Genomic DNA, 26,473 nt, shown 5'->3' with positions numbered 1-26,473 from the left:
CGCCGGGGCCATCGAGGGAATTTACCCATTGATGAACGAGAGGATGCATTGTTATCATGTGAAGAGTTCCAGAGAGTTAGGCGACACAGAAATCAAAGAGGATTTGGCAATATTAAGACAGAAATAGGAGTTGGAAGGTGCTGCACTGATGTTCCAGGGGTTTGGCATTGACAAGCTAGTGGTGTACTGTGCTGGGGACACATTTGAAAGGGTGACTGATAAGTTGTTTCCATCTGCAGTATGGCTGGGGAGTTTCCTTGGGAGAAGGAGTTTCATTGGGTGAAGGAGTTTCCTTGGGTGAAGGAGTTTCCTTGGGTGAAGGAGTTTCCTTGGGTGAAGGAATTTCATTGGGTGCAGGAATTTCCTTGGGTGCAGGAGTTTCATTGAGTGCAGGAGTCTCCTTGGGTGGAGTTTCATTGGGTGCAGGAGTCTCCTTGGGTGGAGTTTCATTGGGTGCAGGAGTTTCCTTGGGTGCAGGAGTTTCCTTGGGTGCAGGAGTTTCCTTGGGTGCAGGAGTTTCATTGGGTGCAGGAGTTTCATTGGGTGCAGGAGTTTCCTTGGATGAAGCTGAAAAAGGATATTGATACGTCCTGCCTCTCTCTTTCTCTGTTCGGATGTGTTCCTCACCTGTCACTATTTGATGCTGGTGAACCCGCTGACCGAATGGATGTTTTGTGTATTTTGCTGATGTGTGTGTGTGTCTGTGCGCAGGTGAAACAATCAATAAGATGTGGTGCCTCGCTACCCCCCACCCCCAACCACACCCGCCTCCCCAACCCCCTGTAAATTCATAATCTGTTTAATAATATCCACTTTCACAGGGTGATTAGTAGGGTTCCAAGTGACCAAGGGGAAATTCAACATGTAGAATAATTGGTTTGGGAGCAATCATTGACCATTGGGACACACGTAGAGGAAGGGCTTTCGAACACAAGAGTCGTCGTCTTTTTTTTTTACACACACGCAAATTAAGACCCAATTTGATTTAATTTTCCACAATTATGAGCGAAGTGACAATTTTTAAGTCAGGCTGGTCTCCCAGGCTAAAACTGGTCGGAATGTCAGATCCACTTTGTCTTACCTCACTGGTGGGAGAATGATGATCACTTGCTATGTAAGCAGTAAAGCTTTACTGCTCCCATTGAGTACCCATACTGTACATGCCACACACAACGTGTGCCTCCATGTGAACTGCAGTAAAGCTGCAACATAAATAGGAAGAAACTATTTCCACTCTCGGTGAGTCGGTAACTAGAAAGATTACGTATAAAATCATCACCAAAAAAAAACACACGCGCACAAGGGGGAAATTTTGTTTTATACACAAGGGTTATTAGGACGTGGAGTGCTCTATGAAAAACGGTTAGTTGAAGCAGAATCCAGAGTATATTTTAGAAGGCAGTTAAGCAAATATTTGGCAAAGCAAACTATAAAAGGATACAGGCAGGGGAGTGAGTCTTTCAGAAATCCAGCAGACATAAAAGGCTGAATGATTTCCGTCAGTGCTGTAACATTCTGTAAAGCTATGACAAATTAATAAAACCATTGTGTCAACACAACACCATGTCCATAATCCCTTTGGGAATGACTTAAAGAGTTTGCCTTCTAAGTGAAGAAATGCTCAAATTTAGTAAAAGGTCAAATTACAAAGAAGCCAAACTATTATTAAAGGGTTTGGATTTGTGTCAATCAGGTTTCCCCTTGCCATGTAATGTTTCCAGGACTGGTCATATAATAAAATGTTTAATTAGACAGCATGTCTGGTAAGATTAGTGGAATCGGCCCTTCTAAGTGAAGGTCCAAACATTATTGCTGCTATATTTAGTACCTCAAACAGACTTAAACCCACAATTTCTGGTTGGAATGAAGCAGTGCTCCACTTGAAAATAAATTGAATCCACAAACATCTGTTGCACACAGTAATTTGAAACGCGATTTGCGGTGTGTGTTTTACCTCCTTTGCTGGAGCTCAAGAAACCGAATGACGTTCATCTTGAGGGGGTAAGAAAAACGCATTGCTTCTTGTTTCAACTTCAAAAGGAAGTGTTTTGCTTGCGAATACGGTGCACGTCCAGTCTGGTCGTTTTAAAAGCTGGAAATTACATGTTGGCACCTTTGAAAAAATTACAATAACAGGAAATGTCTTGTTTGAAAATGGCATTTTGCATGACGGAGCTGTATTTGTGATGCTTGTGGAGATATCCCTGGTTCAGGCTGCTCTGGCCTTCTGGCCTCCCGCAGCCCAGGAATAAACAGCACCCCTTTCAAAATAAAAACACTTTCAACACTATCCCTGAAAGGTGGTCCCAATTTTCTACGTTAACAATAACAAGAATTTGAGGCATTGAAACCATAGACCATTTATACTCCTGATGCCATAGAGATCACATCTAGGTGCGGTCACAATAATCCAACCGGAATGTGATTCTCTACGTTTTATACAGAAGCCTATCCCCTGAGTCAGCCACAGTGGATTATGGTATATAGCTTTGGTGGTACAACAACAACTACTTGCATTTATATAGTGCCCTACACACGGGGTAGCAGCCCGGAGCGCTTAGGCTTGATGGGCTGATTGGCCTCCTCCTCTGCTGTGATTTCTAAGATTCGGGAAGGGGGCAATAAGTCACCCTTCTGACGTGTGCACCACTTCCAGCTTAAACCTGTGTGAGATTGACATGAATGCATTAAAACTGAAGCAACATAAATCGCATGCACTGTAGAAGCATGCGGCTCCGAGGTCAGGTACAGTAGTGGGAGTTCTCTTCCACTGTAGGTAAATAACCACATAATTTGCTCTTACACAGTAACGTTCAGCACAGAAAGGAGCCTTTCGGGCTGAGCCTTCACGTTACTCTGGAAGGGGTGGGTTCAGCCTGCAAACCCCTCAGTGCTCATGTCTGACTTGATTTGGGTGCTATCTAAACACTTCTTCACCTTGTCCTTTCTCAAAATATCTCTGCCATATCCGCCAGCCAAATTGCAATCACCGTCCTCAGAGAAAGGTACTTATAGGGAGAAACTGCTTGAATTATTTTCATCAAGGCTACGCAAATGACTTCCTTCATGTGTTCTCTACCTCCCTTTGGAATCTATTGCTGCCAAAAAATATTTTATTCCTTATTCATTAGCTGATTGGTAAAGCCTTTGAAGGCTGTCTTCAAGGCCTTCCCCACAGTGACCTCATATTCCGTAGAAGCCAGGCCCTATTCCTTGGGCTTATCAATTTCTGTCTTTATCAGGAAGGCAAAGTGATTGATTGTTGGGAGAGAAATAATCACATTCCACCTCGTGGATTTGGAAGCGAGTATATCCGGATAATGGCACCATAGCAGGTGGAGGAAAGGAAATTGGAACTTGTTCAGATATATCATAATTATATATATTTTCTAGGGATAATTATTCCTTAAAATAATAATAATAATTTGGTCACTCAATCCACGACTGTGTGTGGGATTCTGCTGTGCACAATTGGCTGCCGCGTTTAATTGGATTCTGTGAAGCGCTTTGAAACATCTTGAAAACATGATAAGGCGCTATATCAAATGCAAGAATTATTACTATTATACTTACTGTAGATGCAATTCACAGCTGTATGATTCCTCTTAATATTGCTGGGACTCACCCCCCCCCCCCCAATTAGATCTCAATAGCTTTGCCCAAAACAAACAGGAAAAATATGAATTAAATTTGACACGAGGTGATTAGTATGTTTTTTTTCCTGAGCCATCCAATGATATTATCATCATCCTTATTGCTTCACATCATTAATTCCACAATAAATAATGATAATAATCATTGCAACGCATATAACATCTAGCGCGACTCCTCAAAACATTTCACAGGATATACTGTAAATTGTAGTGACTGTGTATTTTGTGGGCAAAGTACAAGTTGTATTAGAGCACCGAATTTTATCTGGAAATAAATAGTTTGCTCACCCTTCACTAATGTATGTTGGTTTCTGTAAGAAAGGAACCACAGTATGCAACATAGCTGCCTTTTCCTTTTAATACTCCATTGATACTGGTATTTCTCAATACCTCACATCAAAATGATCACACTTTACACGTGAGGCGAGACAGTAACTATACAACCGTATAGTAATAATATTACAGCTCAGTCATGCCTTTTCCTCACTCAATGTCCATACAAGCTCACCTTCCAGCAAGGGGGGAGGTCATCGAATCGCGATTTTATTTCAGTCAGCCGGGTGTCTGACCCGTGTGGATACCCACCACCACACTTAAAGAGCATCCAAACCAAACAGGATTCCATACAGCCCAACTCGACGTGGAAATCTCAGTGATAGATTGTTGGAATGGAAGGTGCACCGCGCTCGAATAGCGATCGGAAACCCCATTCAGCCACCAGGCAACGTCAAAACCTCCGGTCCATCAGATCCTGACGAGATTGGCAGCACATATACACTTTCCAGCGGGTTTCACCGGAGAGCAATCAGGAGTAAGAACACCGTCTGCTGAAGTTCCTCTCTAACCCGGATCCCTCGAGGTCGATCGGACCCGATTTATCGTGGCCGTAGCTGGGATTAGCTCGCAATTAGCGCGGACCAGGAGTCAAATCTGGAATTACTGAGTCCCCTTGAGGGCTCAGTTTCACGCCACCGTGAAACAAGTTATTTTAGGGTAAAAAAAAAAGAATTTTTTAAGCAGTATTGCGAAAGAGAATTCTCTTGGAACCCATTGCCGGACATTCACAAAATGGTTAAGGCATAAACTGTATATCAATTGCCTGGACCTTAACACTGCCTTGCCCCCCTTTGTTTTGGGGGGGGGGTGGTGTGTGTGTGGGGGGGGGGGTTGGTGTGGGTGGTTTGTGTGTGGGGTGGTGGGGTGTGTGTGTGGGGTGTGTGTGTGTGGGTGGAGTGGTGTGAGTGTGGTGTGTGGTGGGGGCTGTGTGTGTGTGGGTGGAGTGGTGTGTGTGGGGTGGGTAGTGTGTGTGGGGTGGTGTGGTGGTGTGTGTGGTATGTGTGTGGTGGGGTGTGTGTGTGGGTGGTGTGTGGGGGGTGGGTGGTGTGTGGGTGTGTGTGGTGGGGGCTGTGTGTGTGTGTGGTGTGTGTGTGGTGGGGGCTGTGTGTGTGTGGGTGGTGTGTGGTGGGGTGTGGTGGTGTGGGTGTGTGTGGTGGGGGCTGTTGTGGTGTGTGTGGTGGGTGGTGTGTGGTGGGGTGTGTGGTGGTGTGGGTGGATGTGTGTGGTGGTGTGGTGGGGTAGTTGTGTGTGTGGGGGTATGTGTGTGGGTATGTGTGTGTGTGTGGGTAGTGTGTGGTGGTGGTGTGTGTGGGGTATGTGTGTGGGTGGTGTGTGTGGTATGTGTGTGGTGGTGGGGGTGTGTGTGGGTGGGTGAGTGTGTGTGTGGGTAGTGTGTGTGGGTGTGTGTGGGTGGGTAGTGTGTGTGTGGGTATGTGTGTGTGGTGTGGTTGTGTGTGGTGGTGTGTTGGGGTGGTTGGTGGTGTGTGTGGGTATGTGTGTGGTGGTGTGTGTGGGTATGTGTGTGGTGGTGTGTGTGGGTGGGGTGGTGGGTGTGTGTGTGTGGGGGTGGGGTGTGTGTGGTGGGGGCTGTGTGTGGGTATGTGTATGTGTGGTGGGTGGGGTGGGGGGTGAAGCAGCATTGCTCTGTGTACCCCCCCCCCCCCCTCCCTCCCCCTCCCCCCGCACGAAGCTCTTGTAACACCAACAGGAGCGCTCACGGCGCAGTCGGTTTGACTCGCGGCGCTGTGTGTGTAACGCTGAGGCGGAGTCTGTTTCCTCACCGTTTAAAAATGTGATGGTGTTCCTGTGGGTGTGGTGTCGGCCTCAAGACATTCAAGTTCCGTTACAGGAACTGTGCCGCAAAATAGGACCTCTGGAGACAGTTCGCAGTGTGTAACGAGGCTTTGCTGAACTCCTTTTTTTTTTCGCCCCATATCTCTCTCTCTCTCTATATATATATATATACACATATATATATCTCATTACTTTTGACCATCACCACCACTCCTCCTCCTCCTCCTCTCTGTGTCTCTGTGTCTGGAGGTGAAGTGACTGATTAACGCTCCTCAGATGGTAGGTTGCTATTTTCAAACACCAGTAGTTTCCTTTAAGACCATTAACAATTATTGCAAAGGGTTTTTGTCGAGGTGAAACCTATTACTAGAAATGGTTATGAACTTTGTGTAAAGATGGTTTGAAATGGATAAAATTAAATTAGTTTCATTGCTTTATTTTAAATGAGTAATATTCAATCATACAAACTTTCCAATGTTGTCTGACGATGATCATTTTGTTAAAAGTATTCTGACCTTGCACATTACCAACAATGATTGTAATGGAGGTCATGTTATCTAGCTTTTCTGTTTTTCAAAAAAAGTGGGAAAAATTGCTGTGGTTTTGACCTCTAAAATACTATCTTTTTTAATGGGGTGGTGGGGGGAGAGGAAGAAAAGTAATTAGCATGTCATTTTGAATTTTCATATAATCCAACAGTTTACTTTATCAATATTTTGTTTTTATAATTTGTTGATTAACCATTTATTTTTCTAACTTACTGTGCATTTCTAGATAATTGGTACACCTCAACGAACACCATCAACACCTACTCTTTTAGTGGGAAGCCCCCATGCTCCAAACGTACACATGGTAACTCAGGGCGAGGCATCGGACACTTCTCCATGGAGTACAGGGTAAACCCAAATAAAAAAAATTGAAGGTTATGGCAAAACTGGTATAAGAAATGTGGGGGTATTATTTTTATCAGGAATATGGATTGGAAAAAAATGGAATTGTGACCATGCATCCCAGGAAATGTTGTATGTGCTGTTTGTTATGGGGATCACGGAAGTATACTGGTGCAGGATAAATGTCTTAAATCCAGATGTTCCAGATTATTCTTTTTCAATGACAGGATTGGAACTGATCTGTGACAATCTCGTGGTACAGAAAAGCAGTTTTGAGATTGAGTGACCAGACAGTTTCAGTTACAAATGCTCTGCTCCATTTTACAAAGAAACTGAGCTGATCCCTATTATGAAAAGGTTTGCCTATCGAGTTATAGAATCACAGGCCTCCTCCTCTGCTGAGACATAAATGGTGACGTGTTTAGGAGGATTGGAAATCATGGTAGGGGAGGCAAGAAATGTATGTGCCAATCAGGATTTAAGCAATTTGTCTGTGCTATGCACTGGGCAATAATTTTAAGATAAAGTTTTAAACCTCACATTGCTCATTGATATCAGATGTGACCTGTGGAAATTTGTCACTCATGATCTGTTAAAATGTATTCACAACTAGTGAATCTGTTGAAGATTTATTTCCTCGCCTAATCACTCACACCAAATGTACATACTGCTTCTGGGGCTGAATTATTTAGTCTTAGTGTATTTTGTTCTTGTCCCAATTGTCAATAAGTATTTCAGAGATTCATCTGGTTGTATTCAAAAGCCAAGTTTACTTCTCCTGCTTTTATGAAAGGACTTAACAGTTTTTGGAGGATTTCAATGCTTGTGACCTAAATAAGATTTGTTTCTACAATTGCGTTTCCTGCAGTGAACTGTCTTCTTACTCTTTTACTAGTATTACACTTGGAACTAGAAGTGGAAATTCTTGGGAACAATGTGGGCTCTCACATGTCCTTTAAAACTCACTTGCCCAGGAATGATCAGTGTCTTGAAATGCTTAACAGAGTTATTGGAAAACATTCTAGAAAACATTTGTAAGAGTAGGACCAGAGACTGGACATACTGAAATAATAGATGTGACTGACTACCTCATTCCCCAGCATACGGGAAGACTGAAGCCTTTTCTTCCTCAAAGATGAAATCTGAATTGCTCAACCTGATGTGGCTTGCAAGTTGTGCCTTGATGTGGAACTTCCTCATATTGAGATATACAGATGTAACTTAATATTTAAGGTCAGGAGCTGGGAATCAAGCCCAGCTAAATGTGAATAGCCCGTTCTGAGACATCGGTGTTTAGTTAATGAAGTGCACTCTGCAACTTGGGACAACGTGATTGTTTATACATTCCAATGAAATATTTGCCAGAGGTGGAAAACTACATCATTTGCTTCTATTCGTGAAGGAGATCTCAGGCAGTGCATGTATGTACAAATCTAGTCTGACTGAGAAGCAGTTGTTGCAATTAGGAGCAATGTCCTAAACCATTAGAAATGTAGGCTTTAGCCTAGCAATAGGCAAGCATGCTGATTTACATTATCTTATGATGGATCATCTGAATTGTTAAAAAAGAAAGGAACGAGAGCGGTTCTACATGAAAGGTGTTTGGGGTATATCTAGAATCTTGCCAGTAAAGCAGTGGGTGAATTTTGTAGATTATTTCCAACCTCCTACAGAAATTCCTTTCTAGCAGATGTTGCTAGGCAGTGATTGGTGCTAGCCAGTTCCTGACCTTAAGTATTAAATGGCTTCTTTCCTGTTTGCACATTTGGTCCAACCCACTTTCTGACTATCTCAGAAATATCATTGATGCAATACTAAGGATAAATGTACCCCCACTGGCTTGTAACAGACTGAGGCTGTTAGGGGTAACATTGATATTCTGTGAGGTTTTAGTGTACATTTTAGGAGCAAAATTCTAATTGTGACCCAACTATTCAACTATGTTTATAAGATATAGTGCAGAAATTTAGTAGGTTTTTGCCGCAGCAGCTCTTGTGCTTTTGACATGTGGAGATCTAGCTCAAATTCTAGTAACCCTCACAGCTTTATGGTTACAGATCTGTTAAGGAATGAACCGACTGGCCTCTTAGGTAAAAGAGGGTGAATTCTGGCATGGAATATGCCAACTTTACAATCTTTGGGCTGTGCTAAGTCCGGGTACAAGAGATCTGCTAAATAAGATTGCACTGTTCCATTCCTGGTTAGCTAAGGCACTTTATAAAACACTAGTGAGATGCAGATCTGAGCTTGTTTGATTGAGAATTCAGCATTGTACCAAACTTAACCACCTGACTACCAGTGTGACTGACATGTATTTGGCAACAAGGCAAGCTTAGCGATTGGTATCAATTTAAAAGAGATGTGAATGATAAACCTGATCAAGTTTTTCCAGCTTTTTGGGGTTGATTTACTTTATTAATCAATGTCATGACCATTTGTCAGCTCAATTGTGGGCTTTCTGCTCGACCTACAATTTGTGTTTAGGCCTAAAATCCGTGTAGTATGTAGAGGAACCAAACGACAAAGCGAAAGGGAGGCTGTTTGGTAGGCTTCCAGATGGGAAACCTCTGCGAAAAAAGGTTAATAGAATGGTTGGTCTTATTTCCAGTTTTTAAGAATTTCCTTCTAAATCTACAGTATCAATGCTACTGCAGTATTCAGAGTTCCCTATTTCCAGTGGAGGTTGTTTGAGCTATTTTAAGATGATGTAATTTTGGCTCTCACATAAGTTTCTGAAGAATGTAATAAGTTTGTGCTGTTTTAGCAGATTTGCCTCTATTTTATTGCTCTTGGTGTAACTTAAATAGTATTCTTCAATTTTTTTTAAGTGATTTTAATAATTATTTGGAATACAACATTTTAGTGTGATTTGAAAAATATTAGATAGTATTTCCGTATAAATTGCATTACTGTGCACTTTGATGTTACTGTATCATTAAAGAACACACGTTGCACGTGTCTTACCTTTAAATTGTTGCAAAATTTGCTGTGTGATTTTTTTTGCAGAAACGGAAAATAATGTATTTTTTCTGCTTTTCAGTAAAAGGAATAAAAAGGGCGAAAAAAATGGCAAAGGACTACGACATTTCTCAATGAAGGTCTGCGAGAAAGTGCAGCAAAAAGGAACAACCACCTATAATGAAGTGGCAGATGAGCTTGTGGCAGAATTCAGTAATTCCAGCAACCAAGAATCTGGCTCCGAAGAAGTAAGGCACTTCTGATACTTGGCAAATCAAATCTAAACCCCATAATAGTATCTTGTGTTGTACAGCCTTCATAATTTAAATAGATTAATTGTTGTTGCGTCTTGTTTCTATACAAATGTTATTTTGTCGTCGTCGTTGCCTTTGGGGGTCTTCATGATCCATGTAGTAAAGCTCCCTCTGGTGGCAATGAATCAGCATTTAGATTTTTGTGACTGAGTTTCATCCCTCTGACTTTTACAACAAATTTACATTTATACTGGGGGGGGGGACTCCCAATGCAGCAACAACTCATTTATATAGCGCCCCTCAGGAAGCGTCCCAAAGCACTACCTTTTAGAGATTTGGACATGCACAGATAGAAATTTGGACTTTACTCAACCTCCTTAATAAATGCCTGTCTTACATAAGATTTTATAGGGAGCATAACAATATCCTACAAACAGCCATGAAGTGAATGGAAAATGTTCAATGATGTTTTTAAACAACCCTTATTCACAGCAGGGATACGATCAGAAGAATATAAGACGTCGTGTATACGATGCCTTGAATGTGCTGATGGCAATGAACATTATCTCTAAAGAGAAGAAAGAAATTCGGTGGATAGGACTTCCTACAAACTCAGCTCAAGAATGCCAGAACCTCGAGGTAAGTACACAGAGTGAACATCTGGGTTGAAATGATGTGCAATATGTAGCCCAGAGGTACTCTTATCCATTCCATTATATTCTCTAGCTCTTGTGGTTTACAAGTTGTGCACCTTTGGTGTAGGATGTATTTAGCACTATGGTTTGGGTTTGTGTAATTACGTCTAACAAGTTCTTTCACTGTCTCAATTTTTATTTGCAACTCTCTACCCCCTCAAATTCTGTCAATTCATTCAACATTTTTGATTGAGGCTAGCTGGTGCCAGGATTTTGGTTTTGGAACTTTTTTTTTGTAGAATATCCTACCACCTCTGCCTACTGACAGATCTATGAGTATGGAAGGAGGGTGGGAGAGAGACTTGTCACATCGTTTGTCTTTGCTCTCTTCATCTTCTTTATCCAATTCTGTAAATTATCCACTTCTCTTAAAATGTCAATCACAGAACATTAGGACATTTAAAATGTGTCTGTCTTGTGGCATTTCCAATAAGTGATCAAAAATACAATATATTACTGACTTAATTTTTTATTTCCTGTGGATTCTTTGTGAACAGATGGAGAAACAAAGGAAGATAGAAAGGATAAAGCAGAAGCAGTCGCAACTTAAGGAGCTACTACTGCAGGTAAAATTAAACGCATAAGTGTCTTTCTACAGTTTTCAGAAATACTGTTGTAAATTAGTCTTAATATACTGCAGCAATAACTTAGGCTAGGTTAGAGATCTAAAGAAGAAACCAAATGGGAACTCTATGACTAGTTCAGAGGGGTCCCAATATATAAGGTGGTTGTCCAGATCTGTACGCTCAAGAAAAGCTGACTTCTGGATTGTCATGTTGTTACTGAAAGAGTGCACTGGACAATCTAAAAAATCACAGCTGTTATCACCTCCTTTGCAAAGTGTTATCAGTGGTGTTGTCTGTGCATATTGTGCACAAAGTGACATCAATGGTGATCTGATTTCCCAGAAGACAGCCATTTCTTAGTGCAGTAAACAGGCAGGTCTGAATTCCCAGTAACCGTGGGCCTGCAGGAGACCTGTGTTAAAAGCGAGCTTCAGCAAGACGCTTAACAGGGATGCCCTGCCCGCTCCTCCTTCCGATTTTCCAGAACTTAGAGACCTGAATAAAACCAGCCCATTCACTTCTTGGCTGAAATACTGTTGTGATTAAATACTTTTGTGGGAAGAAAATATTGAAGTAGCTACAATTAATTATAAATTGTTTTTATTATGTAGTTAATGTTTCTACAACAATATTTGTTTTACAGCAAATTGCCTTTAAGAATCTGGTTCAGCGAAATCGTCTTGTAGAACAGCAGAGTGGCAGAGTTCCTCCTCCAAATACAGCCATTCAACTCCCCTTCATCTTAGTGAACACCAGCAAAAAAACAATCATAGACTGCAGTATCTCTCCTGACAAGTAAGTCGATGTAATATTCAACCATTACAAGAAATGTTATTCATTTTAAAAGTTTTACAATATCAGTTGCAACAATAAATGCTCAACACTAAGCAGTTGTGGGAAAACAACCTTTGTATGTATTTATAAAGCTTGTGGTAGCAGTAGAAATAAAGATGATCTAAGTGAGGGTTCGTTGCCTGTTTGTGTTGAATCCTGGCGCTATTTTCTGAGGCTGGATGCTGAAATAATGGTGGAACAATAATGTGAAAGAAAGTTGTGAAAAAATAGGCAAAGAAGTGCCACATTTCAGGACCTAGCAAGCTTATGTTTTTCAAAATATAAATTGAGAACAGAGGCTGTTTCCTCGTGCTTAAGGAAAGGCTGTTTATAGGACGTTTGGTATTGGTGAATTTCTTGAAATTTGTTGCTTGTGTTCATTACAGTGTCTCTTGCCTTCACAGGTTTGAATATTTTTTTAACTTTGACAATACGTTTGAAATTCATGACGACATTGAAATTCTCAAGAGAATGCGAATGGCTTTTGGATTGGAGTCTGGTGGCTGTTCTGCTGAGGAACTGAAGATAGCCAAGAGCCTTGTCCCCCAAGTACTGGAACCATATGTAATAGGTAACCAACGGGTGGGGAAAAGCGAAGCTTCTGAAAGGGGAAAATCTTGACTTCCTTTAATCCAAATCTGTTATAGCCTCGGCAAACTTTTTAAGAGAAACTCACGTGGTAAGATTTTGCCACAATCCACTCCTGACTGCACTGTTTCACGTTCTATTCATGTTAACAGTTTTGAAAAATGCACAAAATTGGAATGTGATTGGTCAAATCTTGTTTAAGACACTAAAGACAAGGTAACGCCTAGTTAAAGTTTACGCTTACATAAAGAAAGTTTTCAGTTGAGTGCATTTCACAGCTCTGTTTGAAATCTGGAATGTTGGAGTGTCCTACCATACCGCATGATAATTTAGAAATGAATATTGCTGTTTTTCTTTCTGCAGAAATGGCTAAAGGAGTGCAAAATGTTAACTCAGCCCCAAGTTCAGGAGCAGCATCTGCTTCCTCATCTGGCTTCCATTCTGGCAGGTGAGTTTTGTTTTGTTACCCACAGCTCCCGTCTGATTAGGTCAAATGAGTGACTTTTAAGATTTGACCTTTGAAACATGTCATCGAGACAAATGAATTACATTTCACCTTCCCATTCTTTGTTCACAAACAGCCTAAGGTTTTGTACTGTGAGTGATGGCACTTGCTCAGTGTTTTTTTTTAATTCATGAAACTGAAAATCGCAACTGAAAATCTAATATTTAACATAATTAGAAGTCTAAAGTGTGATGGAATGTTATCATCTGAGCTGATGATCAGATACAAGAAAGTTCAACAACTCCTTCAAAATTGGATTGCAGAGAAGCAATTGACTCCAGTGGTTTATGTGTAGGGTGTTTTCAAATCCCTTTCATGTTCATGTGGAGGAGCAAGGGACAATCACAAATCCAAGGTTGTGCTTTCAAGTAGGGCCACCTTGGGGGGAATTGTCTCCACTAGGGATAATTTTTTGGTAAAATAACAGATCAACAGTGAAATTCAATTAAAGAAAACGCAGTATAAAGTATTTCTGGAATGAGGAATCCTAGACTCTGTTTGGGACCATTATTAAACCAAAGCAAAAGTCTTTTGTGATGTGCAGAGTGGCACGGATGAAGACTGAACAGAGAACAATTGTTTAAAATATCTAAGGAAATGATAGGGAAAATGAATATGAAGAAAAAGCTATAGATGGTATTAAATAATTTCATCAAGCAAGAGTGGCAAAGGAAGGGATGGGTCTGTTAAACATGATTAGGGGTAGAACAATAGTGAAGGATGGAGACTTGGTGGAGCTACTAAATTAATATTTTGCTTCGATCTTTGCAGTGGAAAAGGAAAATTCAATACCAGAGGTACAGGGAACAATAGCGATTAGCAAAGGCGATACATTTATAGGGTTAGTATCAAGAGATTGCAATCAATAATTTAATGGGACTGAAGTTAGATCAGGCTTGTGTTTAACATGCAGAAAAGATTTAAAGAAAAACTGGTCCTTGTCACAAGCGATAGAAATCAGGAAGTTGAAATGTAATTATAAGATACACAGACCAGATCTCTTGCATTCATATTTCAAAATAACCTGGGTACAAAATACAATACAAAATGATATTTGTCTCGTGCCACGTCGGAGGACGTCACAAGGCCCTGGAGATAGTAATGAAGATGAAAAATACACTTTTTTTAATATGTGGCTTCTTTCAGAGCATTCGGTGGCAGCGATGCAACAGCAGCCTTAGCAACTGATACCGAAGTGGCCTTAGTCACCAGTCAAGCACAAGGAAACGTCAATGGCGCACATTATTCCAATCCCAGAATGGAGACCCCTATGTCCTGTCTCGGTGATGACGACGATGATGAAGATGATGAGGACTATGAATGAATTATGATCATTCTGCATTTGTTCCCATTTTCTATTGCTTGAGACAACATCTCTGGAAAGAAATGACTCTGGAAAGGCAGAGGCTTTAAGAATTGTTATTTTGACTTACGAGGGGTTTTAACTTAATTCTATTCTCTTCTAATTTAAACAGAAGAAGCACCAAAAGACAAGACGTTTCTGAACTTGAACAGTTACATTTTTAAGGTGTTTTTTTGCTTTATTGAGCATTTGTAATGAGTTTTGGTTCCAAGTGAAGTTATAAAAGAATTGTTTGATCGTATTTTGGGACACTCTGTACTGGTAACATCTGGCATTGTAAAGCTTATCTGGAAATTACATTTAGCTGTTGTAGTTGTGCTATTCCCCAGCTGAGCTGTAAGGTGCAGCACCTTGCTGAATCTGTGTCCCATTGGAGCTGGACAAATTGAGGTGATTATCCTTCCCTGTGATAACTGCACCTTGTGCCAGCTGGTCAGGGTGGCATTGTAAGTAGTCCTAGATGGATCAGTAATCTGTCTTATCTTCTCAGCTAGAGGAGGCTTTATATGATTAATTCAGGCGACTGTTTGAGGGGAGAGGTGAAAAAGGTAAAAATGTCTACAGGAAAAATGGACTATGTTAATGTTAAATGCAATATAAAAGCTTTTTTTTGCTGCTGTCAGAAAACTTTGCAACATCCCCTCCAGAAAATCGTGGATAAGTTTGTTGGAATTTCTGATATTGGGTTCATGACACCGTGCTCTATATAGTTCTACATTGCACTTTTTGGTAGCGGCACTGATGTAGAACTTTTATGAAAACTTTTCAGACATAGTGATCCATTCACTAAAAAGAGGCAGGTCTTCAAACAGCAAAGCAAAATAAACTTTTGGGGTTTTGTAACCAAATAAATGCTAAACTGAACCTGTTGTGGAGTCAACAGCTTTTTTTAAAATCTATTCACAAAAGGTTAGCATTCATGACTCTTCGGATTATAATTTCTCTTGTTTTGAGGATCAGTCTTGCGCAGCAAAGTTAAAAGTTTTATCTTACATTTTGGTAGTCCTTGTGCAGATTTTATTTAGTAAGAACTGTTTTGGCAGTGAGGCAGCTGTATGCTCTCTTGAGGCAAGTAGCTTTCAAGTTGTGGCCTGAAATTGTCCACCATTCTGATCTGCTAGTCTCATTTACGACCATTTTTTGCTGTTTTTCAAAGCTGCTCAGTCTAGACCTTTTATATTGTAAATCTCTGATATAGGGGAAATAAAATGAGTCTGATTAAGCAAGTTAGTTGTAATGGTTGGCCTTACAACTTGATGGTAATGAGTGTACGGAGCTGCCTGTTGCTTAATTCTGTGCAACGTTGTTGGGACTGTTTTATCAGTAACCTCAGTGTTGGGGTAGATTGCCTCTTAGTAAATATCTAGTCTTGGATGGAATTCGCTGTTTCGCCTGCATTCTTCCTGCCAAATCGTTTATTAGTATTGGTTGTGGAGAAGACTGCAACCTGGAACACTCGTGTCCCTGGTTAAGGGAGGCTGTGTGAAAGCATGAAGTACTCAGTGTGAGAACAATGAGGGCCTGTTCCTGGCCTTGAGCTTTCTTGTATATTTTAAAAACCAAGGGGATAGAATCAAGTTCTGAAGAATCCCTCTAAAGCTATTGTATTTGTTTTGCCTTCTTGGCTACAAACAAAAGCATGTCCATGTATAGTTTTGTTATTCAAAACACTTATTACACCCCTCAAGATTTTCTCTCGAGTTTACCAGCTGCACCGCCCACCCTTGTTCCCAATGAATTTGTTTTTTTGCCTAGTGTTAAATTGTCTTTTGGTTCATTTTTATTATGTCGAATATTTGGAGCAATACAGATGCACTTTGCAATTAACTGTTCATCTTAATTGTACAAGAAAGGTGTACCATGTCATCCATCCTCGTTTAAAACTGGTTTATCAAGAAAAAACAGATGACGGCTGAGGATTCTTTGGTTATAGTGAATCTGAAGCATGCGTGTATGTGTGTGTGCCTCCCAGATTTGAGCTTACCTAAGCAATTGTATAGAATAAAGCATAGGAACTGTGGCCCTACGGTAACCTTATAAACCTTGAATCTCCACAGTGATTCTTAAATTGATTTATGGGAGTTTTGGAAGCAGCTTTTTGAGGAACTTTGTACATTTGCAGAAATTTGTTCACTGAATTTTCTACGAACACTAGGTCTATTTCTGGACCAACTTAAGTATGGTGAGAAGGCAATAACTGGAATATGAATTATTTAAGACTGACAAGTCTCTAAAAGAAAAACACCACATGAGCAAAGCAATCTGCAGTTTAAGAGTACAGTATTTAAAGATTTAATAAACTCCGAAGGTATATGTTTTGTTGCAATGGTGTGCTACAGTGATGCCACATCTTTTATCCACGTAATGAACAATGTAGTCACAGATAGTGTTGCCCTACCCTAAGGTTTTTTAAAGCTTTTTGGAAAATGGGAAGGGGAGGTGGGAGGTTGTAAACTTTGGGGCTAAAAATTGATCACTTAATGCTGCAGTTATAATATCTGTAATTCAGACACAGTCTGCATTGTTACTTATGAGGATGTTGATTTAGTTTCATGACTATCATTCAAATTTATAAGCTTGAAATAAAAACGTAATCTTATATTTGACTTTCGTTGCGAAAGGCTGCTGATTTACTCTAGGGTTAAGCAACAGTTCACCCCAACTCATCCCATACTTTTATTTACTGTGAATTTTCTTTCTCCAACATTGCTTTTATGTATTAACGGATATCTTGTGACCTTCAAAATTCTTATCGGTAACCAACTGACAGCTTGTATGTTCAGTATCCCCAAATTGCTTATGTTCTGTTTGGGGGAGTTTGGTGAGAGATACGAAGAAAGCCCACAGTTCCTCTTCAATGTATTCTGGTGCAAACTAATTTTTTTCAGGCAGCTATGATGTAGCCTTCCAGTGTAAGTAAACTGGATATTCTAATGGGTAAAGAGATTTTTAAACTTAATTTTTTTCCTTTCTCATGCAAGTCAAATTATTTATCTGGCTGTTTTTTTAAAAAAAGCTATTGCTACTATATTATTTCAGAAGATCTATGTGATCTATCCAATGAATTTGAAAGAATTTTAATTCACTGGATTAATAATTTAATAGGACAGTTGGAACAATTAAAGTTAGTAGCAGTATAGGGAACCAATATCTGTTAAGAGTAAATTGAGGAATCAGTTGTGGAAATGGGGATTCCTTCCATTAACTGGAATTGTGCATCATACTACTGTGGCCACATATTCAGTAACCTACTTCCGAAGTGGAGTTTCTGTGGGATAACCGGAATTATAACAGGAATAATGAATATACTATAGACCATTTCTCTCTCCCCACCACCACCCCCCACAAATTCTTGACACTTATTGCACATTTTGTACATCTCTCAGACATTTCGAGTAAAGGGACCACTTGAACACATTCTCTGTCCAAGAGAAAGCACAATTCACAAAAGAGATACAATATTCTTTCTTAAGTGAACCAAGTCACATACCACATAAAAACAACCCCAACTTCAGTGTTTTACATTTACAATGTTTTATAAATAGGGTAAGATAAATAGACTAAAATTTATAAATAGAGGTATAGAATACAAAAGCAAGGGAGTTATAAATCGCAACTTTCTAACTCGGAGACGAGAGTGCTACCACTGAGCCACGCTGACACACATTGGAATTGGACTGCTTTTGTTCACTGAGAGAATTGATACAGAATTTGTGGTTCAGATTAATGGTTAGAGCTGTCCAATCACTGAAATGACTCAATCATGGAGAAAACTTGTATAGAAAGGGTTTTTTTTAAGAAGAAATATATACAAGCTACAACATTTCACCAGATTTGGGGACAAATATAATTTCCCCACTTCCAAGAAAAGGTAACTTTTTCAGGATTGATGGATAATGACTCCCAATAGCTCCATCATGATTGTTAGTAAAACAGTTTACTCTGACTCAGCCTAGGGAATTCTTCAACTTGAGAAGTTGACTGTATATTTGATAATGGAGCTTTTTATGGAAAAAAAATTCACAAGCTTTAAATGTGCAGGTACTGCCCTGTTGCAATTTTTACACTTAATGCAGATCGAAGATACCAAAACGTGAGAATTGAAATGTTACGGTTGGGCTTATTTGATGCGGTATTTCCATAAAGTCAGATTTATCTCTCAATTCATGTAATTGTTTGATACTTTAATTAAAGTATCAAATGTGTGCTAATATCCACTTCCCACTAGTCGGTGCAGAAGCTCACGCTGTCCTATTGTACTAATATACAGACAACTCAGTGAATTAAAGGTCGGTTCGGTACTATGCTTGGAGAAGAAATGTGAAGAAAATCCTGCCAGAAAAGCGATCTTTGTAGATGTCGTTTACGATGTCAGGCCCGTTTAATTTGCACTGAACAGTGATTGGGGTGTTCTTATCCAAGTTTTCAAATTGCATTGCAACCAACGGAACTGTGTAGTTTACCTGGGATTGTTAAAAAAAAAAGTTTTTTTAAACATTGTTTACAAAAGAGAATCCTATAATATTGACGCTGAGAGAAGAGTGCACCTTTTCAACTTGACAGAAAATTCAGCCCCTCACTTCTGACTGTCGAGGTTGAAAACGTACAATATCATTGGCATTTTTGACTGCATTAATACTTCATAACAACAACCATGGGGAATTAGTAGAAAAGTCAACAAAGCATAACTGACGGTGATGTTTAGTAAATATAGAAGCTGACCGTCGCCTCGTAATAGGAGCTATTAAATGTGCAGGTACTGCCCTATTGCAAGGGCATCTTGATTTACGATTGGGTTTGGGGTTCAAGTGGGGTCGAGGAAAACATTAGGAATATATTTTGATGGAGGCTGCATAAAATTTGGGTCATCCTTCATGTAGTCAATCAGCTAATTTTGATCTGACACCAAAATTGGTTTCCATTTTACTTTAAAATTTAAACTTGTCACAGCTCGTTTTAAAATATGGCAAAACATTTTTAGTTGAAGCACAGTGCAGTAATTAGTATCGGGCTGTGGTGCCAAAACATTTCGCCACTTACATGTCTCTGTTTGCCATAGTAAGGGAAATACATCAGGTCGAAGATTCCGCCCTTAGGATAGAAGTGAATTACAACGTTTGCTCCCATTCCTTTCTGTAAAAAGAGCACATTATTGTTTCAGCATCTTAAGCACAGAGAAAAATTCTTCAGTCATCTCTAAGGTAGGAAAGTTATCAGTTACGGCTTGAAAAAAACATTTAATAGAATGTATTAATCCTTGCCATTGGTCATGGCGGCGCTGGTTCTAGAGGCAGATCTTGGCAGGAGGTTACTGAACTGAGATTGAACGCTTGCTCTGCCTTATTCCACAGGCTTCTTTGGCTGAATGTTGCCAGTTCTCAGGTAAAATGATTCAATTAATCTACACGATTTTAGGCAGGTAATGGACAACATGCAGAATAGGTGGAATTGAAGGGATTATTACCCCTGGACAGCAATCCACCAATCAACTATCAACTGGGTTCTTACTTACTGCTAGGTAATCAGACATGTGGAGTAAGGAAACTTGCCTAAGGTTTTGCCCTGTCCAGGAATCGAACCCAAGTCCTCTTGCGAGGCGAGTACTCTAAGCGATACTCTACAGGACTGCTGTTAGACATGTTAACAAATTATCACTCACCATTATTTCACAATCCACATATGGCGGCACTCCCTTACCAGGCTGATAATCAATGAGCTAAAGGAAGAAACGCATATCACAATAGTGCAAGGCAATGAACAGATCACTTAAATCCTCCTCCTTGGTGAAGAACAAAAGACTCGTGCAACCTGAAATCAAAATTTGCTTCAACAGATTATTAATAATAAATTAGGATTTTATGCACGGTAGTCAGTGATGGAGCACACCACTGTATGAACTCACTGTAACATGGTATTGCGAGTTATGGATTTTTCCGCACAGTGAGTTCAATCTCAATTGGACTATCGAGATAGGAACTGAGCCACGGTTAGGGTACTTCTTCATAGGGAGGCAGGGAATGTAAGGTCAAATTAATCAAGAGGAGGTGGGGGGTGGGGGGGGGGAATATCTTGCACCAAAACCCTGGGAGCAAGTCACCTACCTCCCTCTCGAGGAATGGTGCGTTGCTGCGCAGGAAGCCTAAAGAGGAGTGAAGAAAAATAGCTTGAAATAATAAACAGAATTTTCAAAAGTATATAATTTTCTAAAGGATATGACTGACTGAACCAGTACAATGGGATTCATTATATAGTACCACTGTGATGTAAATGGCTAAAATAGATGCCAAGTGGGTATTATTAAATTACATTTTTTTGTTATTAGGGAAGATAATAATCATTGTATTGACAGTCGGTATTTGATTTTTTTTAAAAGCTTCACCTGTGCAACTGATTTTTCAGGAATGTCCAGGATTAGGCCATGTGGAAACTGGTGTGTAGACAATCATTAGTAAATCCATGGACCCTGTCAAACTGGCTCGATCATCCAGGGGTCTAGACACCTGAATGTCCAGCGCTTTGGAACGTCCTCCGTATAAATGCAATTTGTTGTTGTTTATTAGCGAAGTTGTCTGTATGTCCCAAAATACCAACTTACTCTGTTCATCTTTAGAAGGATGCAGGGCTTCCCCTGAGAGTAGCCAAAGTTGGGGTCTTCAGTTCCAGAGCAGTTTCTCAGCAAAGTCCGATTGAACTGACAGGCTTCTCTTTCCTCACTTTCATTTTTCTGCTGTGTGAAGTAACTTCCAGGAGAACATTGAATGTTCTTATCGGCTTGGACACTGTCGTTGTACGCTACAGGGAAAATATAGGAAATTCAAACCGAAATAGAATATTTGCAAAATAAAAGCCAGAAATCAGTATTCAAACCAATCAATGAAAAGCATAGTTGAGGTTGCTTTAAGCTGTTTAGCTAAATAAAATAAAATATTTTTTTCCTTTCATTTAAATAAATATGCAGTTGAAATGTGATCGTGGCAATTACAATTGTTTTGCATTACTTTTAAATTCAGATTATAATTGGTTGCACTTTCTCCTCGGGATGCAGGAACTTACATTCAAGAAATCGATGCATGTTTTTCACGTATTCTGACCATGTACTCTTCTCTGATCTGTTGAAGAAAATCTCAGATCCTTCGAGATTTGGTAGTATGGTGACCCCTAGCAAAGTGGAAAGATTAATGGCTAGGCTGTTTGTATCATCAAGTAGCCGGGATCAAGATGAGGTCAATGAGGATTTCTTGGTAATATCTTATGGTTGTATGTTTAATCAGTTTAAGGATGTATTCAGCATCCTGGGGTAATGTAATTGGTTTGAAATACAATATACTCCTTTTCAATCCAATAGACCAGAATGTACCAGAAAGTACTTCATTAGCAAAATTATAAATGGGTTGAGTAACTGCAACCGTGCCAGGAACATACTCATTGCTGCTTAAAAATTTGCTAAATGAAGCTTCTCTCTACTCCATCCCAACAATCTACCTTAACCCCAACTCCCACGCTTCTGACCTCTCTGCAAGTCGTGTGAGTGCCAATAAATCATAAATTATGTCCTCGGTACTGTGGTTATATTGCCAAGAATCACGTGGAGACACTCCAAACATATCTCTTGTAACAGCTTTACAGACCAAAGTACTTCATCGTATCTGTCTACTCTGCTTTCAAATGTGTGTCAGTGTGTTGAACAGACAATGTGCTAATGCACTCACTCCAACACAGGTATAATTAAGTACAGTGATTTGGAGAAGAACAAATAGATGTTTGTTTTTATTCTACCAGGTAAACAGTGGTTGGTGGGTTGATCTGAAAGATGCTGTTCTCAATGACTCACATCACAGCTTACATTATTATTGTATTTATATATTTTTTAAAAAAGGTGAATTTTGTGCTCATCAAGGCGAAATACATTGTGCCAGGAAATAAATTGTCATGCAGTGGTTGGCATTGAGTCCTCCCAGACCAAGGGTTGCAAAACTAGAAATGGTCAAAAAACTCGCTTTAATTTGCCTTCACCCATTATAGCATCAGCCTTTCTAAAGACACTCTCAACTCAAGCAATACATAGATGACCAATAATAGGATTGAGCCACTGAAATGGATGGTATCGGTCACAGAAGCAACTCCTGAGGATTAATCGGAAAAGCCCATCTGTACTGAACCAATGTGAAAGGTACAGAAATTGACCCAATCAGAAAGATGAAGGAATTTCTAATGATTGTTTTTCTGAGTATTTGCCTAGTCAGCAATTATTTATCACTTTTCTAGGCCATATATGAAAGCGACTTGAAATTCATCACTGTAAGCTGTAAGCCATTGCATCGCTCTGTGTCCCCAGGACTGGATCTTCAGACACAGCTCCTTACCTGGGTTGTCAAGTCGGTCTCGGTACGTCGGTGTGTATGGACTGATCGTCAGCAACAATATATAAAGGCACAGAGCAAACATCCCAGCCAGAAAGATGTAGAAGATGGTGTAGAATAACAGGATGAGAACTACAAAGCAGATGGAACGATCCTTGTCATCAGTAATAATAACAATAATAAATGAATGATAATCCTTGCATTTGATAAGCGGCTTATCACGTCTTTGAAACGTTTCAAAAAGCTTCACCTAATGTATTGTAAAATGGGACTAACAGTGTACTTTGCAGATGAAATTGTACAATAATATTAATTTTGAAGTCTGCTGCTAATCCATCGTTTCTATTCATTTTCAATTAAACAATTGCTTCCTTCTTATTCAGTCTATCTTATCTGCATCTTTCATATGTCATTCTTATTTGCTAACTTCCTTCCTTGGCCCAAATGGTTCTAAATGGGTTACATATGATTCAGATCCACTACAACGCATTAACTTAGTGTTACTTACACCAACTCCTGGACGTCCGCCCGAGCAATTTTCTCTTCTCTGGGTTCCACACGTAAGTTTTAAAATTCTCTTTCTTTTGATAGAAAGTTTCTACCGGTTTCACTTCAATCTCATTGTCTTCCTTTTGCTTGTTCCTCTTGTCCGCAGCCGGGGTTGCCTGAATAAGTAAGTGATCGAGAGAGGTACGCCAATGCCATTGAGTTTGAACTCAGAACTGTCAACGCGAGGTGATTCAACCACGAAAAACCCTGGGTGTCAAGAATATCCTCCAACCCATTATTCGCTGCTTAGACTTTGTGAAATTGCCTCATCAGTCACTCAGCCACTGCAGGAGAACCTCCATTACTCTAGTGAGACGGCCCAGTTCATGCCAGCATTACTGAAATGATTCAGCATACTGAAGTGTCTGCAGATAACACAATGATGTGCCAGGCTTGCTTAATGGAGCTGGTTTAAAGTGGCTTAATTTGATAGGTTTAAAGAGATCAAACTCATCATCTCCTTTATATAACCTACTTGTGTGTATTAATATTCATTAATTCGATTCGAGATGAGCAGCCACTTAATTTTTAAGACACCCGGTGAAATTGGTCTCTCAGGCTTCTTTTTTTTCCCCAAAAAAGAAGTTTTAATGGCCTATAATCTGCATTGCTTGGGCTTTTCTCGTGCGGTCTGTGAGTTTTCAATAGAAAAGTAACTGAAAACATTATGGGATGAAGATTGCATTTTAAGTATTCATACTCAGTGTCCAGGCTCATACATGAGGAATAAATCGCTTAATGGGAAGGCAATAGGGTGAGTATTTGGGAAGGGTGAGATGAAATGAGCCAATTCCTCTATAATCTTGTGAGTAGCCACCAGGTTGGTACCTGTGAGATTCTACCCCAGCTCAAGTTAGCTCTCCCAAGAAAAAGAGAGAGAAAGTGGAGAGGAAGAGTGTCATTGATCATTCACTTTTTTCTTTGGCCTTGGACAGGGTATCATCTTCAGAGGCAACAAACTGGAGGATTTGACCAAACGCACTACTATTTGTGCATCAATTGTTGCTGTGGCAGCAAAAAACGAATCGAAAATATGGAAATCCAACCTAAGAATCATCGTCTCTCTCTCTCTCTCTCTCTGTCTGTCTCTCTCTGCGTGAAAAATAAACACTCAATTAAAGACTCTGAGATCTATCAATCGCACAAGCTCTGCCCTGTTGCTCACCCCCTCTGTTCCCCGTGTGGGTTTCAGCACGCAATGCAGTCGCATCGCCTATAGGGGGCGCACGCGTGACTGGCTCACATTCAAGTTCTTTATTGCAACTTGCATTGGACAAGTTGGATAATAAGTCCAACTCTTCTGAGTTGGGTAATACCAAACTGTCCGGTCAAGACAATCCATGTAATTGTCCAGCTTCACGACTTATTATTCCATCTGCATGATCCCCCTGGGGGACTCCGGAGACAAACTGGTGTTAAGAAACGGTGGGTTAATGGAAGGAGAGGAAATGGAAGTTCAGACGTTGAAACAGAACGAGGTTTAAAGTAGGAGCCACTGTACACTGCGATGAGTCTTAATTTCCTGACACTCACGTCAACCTTCACTGACCCAACTCAGGGCATCTGTGCGTAAAAAAAAAACTCGCATTGGCTCCAGCAGAAACCTTTCCTCTTTCTCACTACAATGTTTGGAATGACCCTGAACGAGTTGGTGATATATATACACATATATATATATATATGGTAGCAGAACAGTGAGTTCCTATAAGGAATACGGAACCATTGCAATAGAAGGAGAACACTGAAGTACTCTCCCAATTTGTTTTCAAGTTGACTACCCATCAAATGGTCGAGTGCGTTTCAGAAAACACGAATTTTTTTTTTTTTTTTTTTGACCGCTTTTAAACATCGCAATGTCGACGTCCTCGAATTCATTCAGTTCGGTTAAAAAAAAAAATTCTAGTTTGCAATGAAGGGTTTCCCACTGTCACCAAACACGTTGCCTTACCGATTGCTTAGGATCATTGCCTTCAGCCCCACCTGTGGCTCTGGAATTCCTCTCCATTTGGATCTGCAGAGAAAGGGAATGAGAGACCAACTGCATACGTTTCCCAAATCGGTCCATCACCGCTTCACACTGTCACGCAAGGTGATGGAGAACACGCCGAGCTGACAGGTGGGTTTTGAGATTAGATTTCATTTTATATAAAAAAAATTCAAGTGAAAATACCCCGGCGGTCCTTACAGCGCCTTCTCGCATTGATGTGGTGGACTGCGTGTCCGTGACCTTGTCCACAGCAACTGGACTTTTAAGGGTCAACAAATACATGTTGCTTTCACCAGATTACATTAATTATCCTTCCTTCCTCCTCCCCGACCCCCCACACACAGACACAAACATCCACTCAGATATATAAATTGCTTCCCAGTCATTTACAACACTTTTTTTTTCCCCCTTTTATCCAATAAGTTTGGATCAAGTCTGTTGTTTTCCTTTAGCCAATGTGTTGGCGTCAATCAAGATTCCCAAGTGCTCTGGTAACATGTTCTGCTGCGGCTCTATAATTGATGTTGGGGCTGTGGAGTGTTGCCTAAGTCACTGATGTGCAGTGTCAGATTCCCAGCAGAAACGCTGAGTCCAAACTCCCCCAAATAGCCCACAAAGAAAAGCTCCACACACACAAAAAAAAAACAACAAGTGACAGCGTACACCTTCAAACATCAACTCGGGGTTACCTGTCGCTCGTGTTATTGACAAGTGAGAAACCCCCAAACTAACCACAACACCGATGAGAAGACCCCGAATCAAGAGCTTTCTCTCTATCAAACACAGCCACCGAGGAGGCATTGGCACAAGACCTGGAGAGGTCGGTCCTGTCTTCGTGGAAGTTCTCCCGTCATATTCCAAACCCAGATATTTATGTTATTCGAGAGAGAGAGAGAGAGAAAGAGAGAGTTCAAGAGCTGCAATGACTTGACTGCAATGACCGTACCTTAGCCCCAATTCCTGGTGAGCCTCTCGCAGTGCTGTGCCGTCCTGTGATGTTCTTTCCAAGGACCCCTCGCTGTCTGTCCTGGAGATGAATGTGCAGAGCTTGCAAACGCGATCTGTTCACGTCTTAACCCAACTTCAACATCACTGGTGCACTTTGCACTCACTGCCTCTTACAGCAGTGACATTTGACATC

The 26,473-nt window shown here is 40.4% G+C and overlaps 2 protein-coding genes and 1 long non-coding RNA gene across 3 annotated transcripts; 1 reads left to right on the top strand and 2 right to left on the bottom strand.

Moving 5' to 3' along the window:
• Positions 1-966: 966 nt before the first annotated feature.
• LOC103178608 lies at positions 967-4,604 on the bottom strand. Its single transcript, XR_487867.2, has 3 exons — positions 4,162-4,604; positions 1,955-2,113; positions 967-1,202 (listed from the first exon to the last, which is right to left on the bottom strand). It is a non-coding gene; the product is annotated as an uncharacterized LOC103178608 (long non-coding RNA).
• A 1,444-nt stretch (positions 4,605-6,048) lies between these two features.
• On the top strand, positions 6,049-17,042 carry LOC103178530 (transcription factor Dp-1). Its single transcript, XM_042340594.1, has 9 exons — positions 6,049-6,062; positions 6,558-6,679; positions 9,714-9,879; positions 10,381-10,524; positions 11,078-11,146; positions 11,790-11,941; positions 12,385-12,551; positions 12,932-13,016; positions 14,220-17,042. Exons 1-9 carry the CDS (start codon positions 6,060-6,062, stop codon positions 14,395-14,397), a joined length of 1,086 nt encoding a protein of 361 aa, XP_042196528.1. The 5' UTR covers positions 6,049-6,059; the 3' UTR covers positions 14,398-17,042.
• atp1b4 (ATPase Na+/K+ transporting subunit beta 4) lies at positions 16,700-26,451 on the bottom strand. Its single transcript, XM_007893361.2, has 9 exons — positions 26,279-26,451; positions 25,294-25,356; positions 23,305-23,461; positions 22,800-22,928; positions 21,490-21,594; positions 21,032-21,228; positions 20,096-20,152; positions 19,477-19,569; positions 16,700-18,899 (listed from the first exon to the last, which is right to left on the bottom strand). The coding sequence occupies exons 2-9, from the start codon at positions 25,348-25,350 to the stop codon at positions 18,738-18,740; spliced, it is 957 nt and encodes a 318-aa protein (XP_007891552.2). The 5' UTR covers positions 25,351-25,356; positions 26,279-26,451; the 3' UTR covers positions 16,700-18,737.
• Between the last annotated feature and the right edge of the window lie 22 nt (positions 26,452-26,473).

This window comes from Callorhinchus milii, unplaced genomic scaffold (assembly GCF_018977255.1).
Source record: "Callorhinchus milii isolate IMCB2004 unplaced genomic scaffold, IMCB_Cmil_1.0 Scaffold15, whole genome shotgun sequence".
Lineage (NCBI taxonomy): Eukaryota > Metazoa > Chordata > Chondrichthyes > Chimaeriformes > Callorhinchidae > Callorhinchus > Callorhinchus milii.
This window is presented reverse-complemented; position numbering and strand designations above follow the sequence as displayed.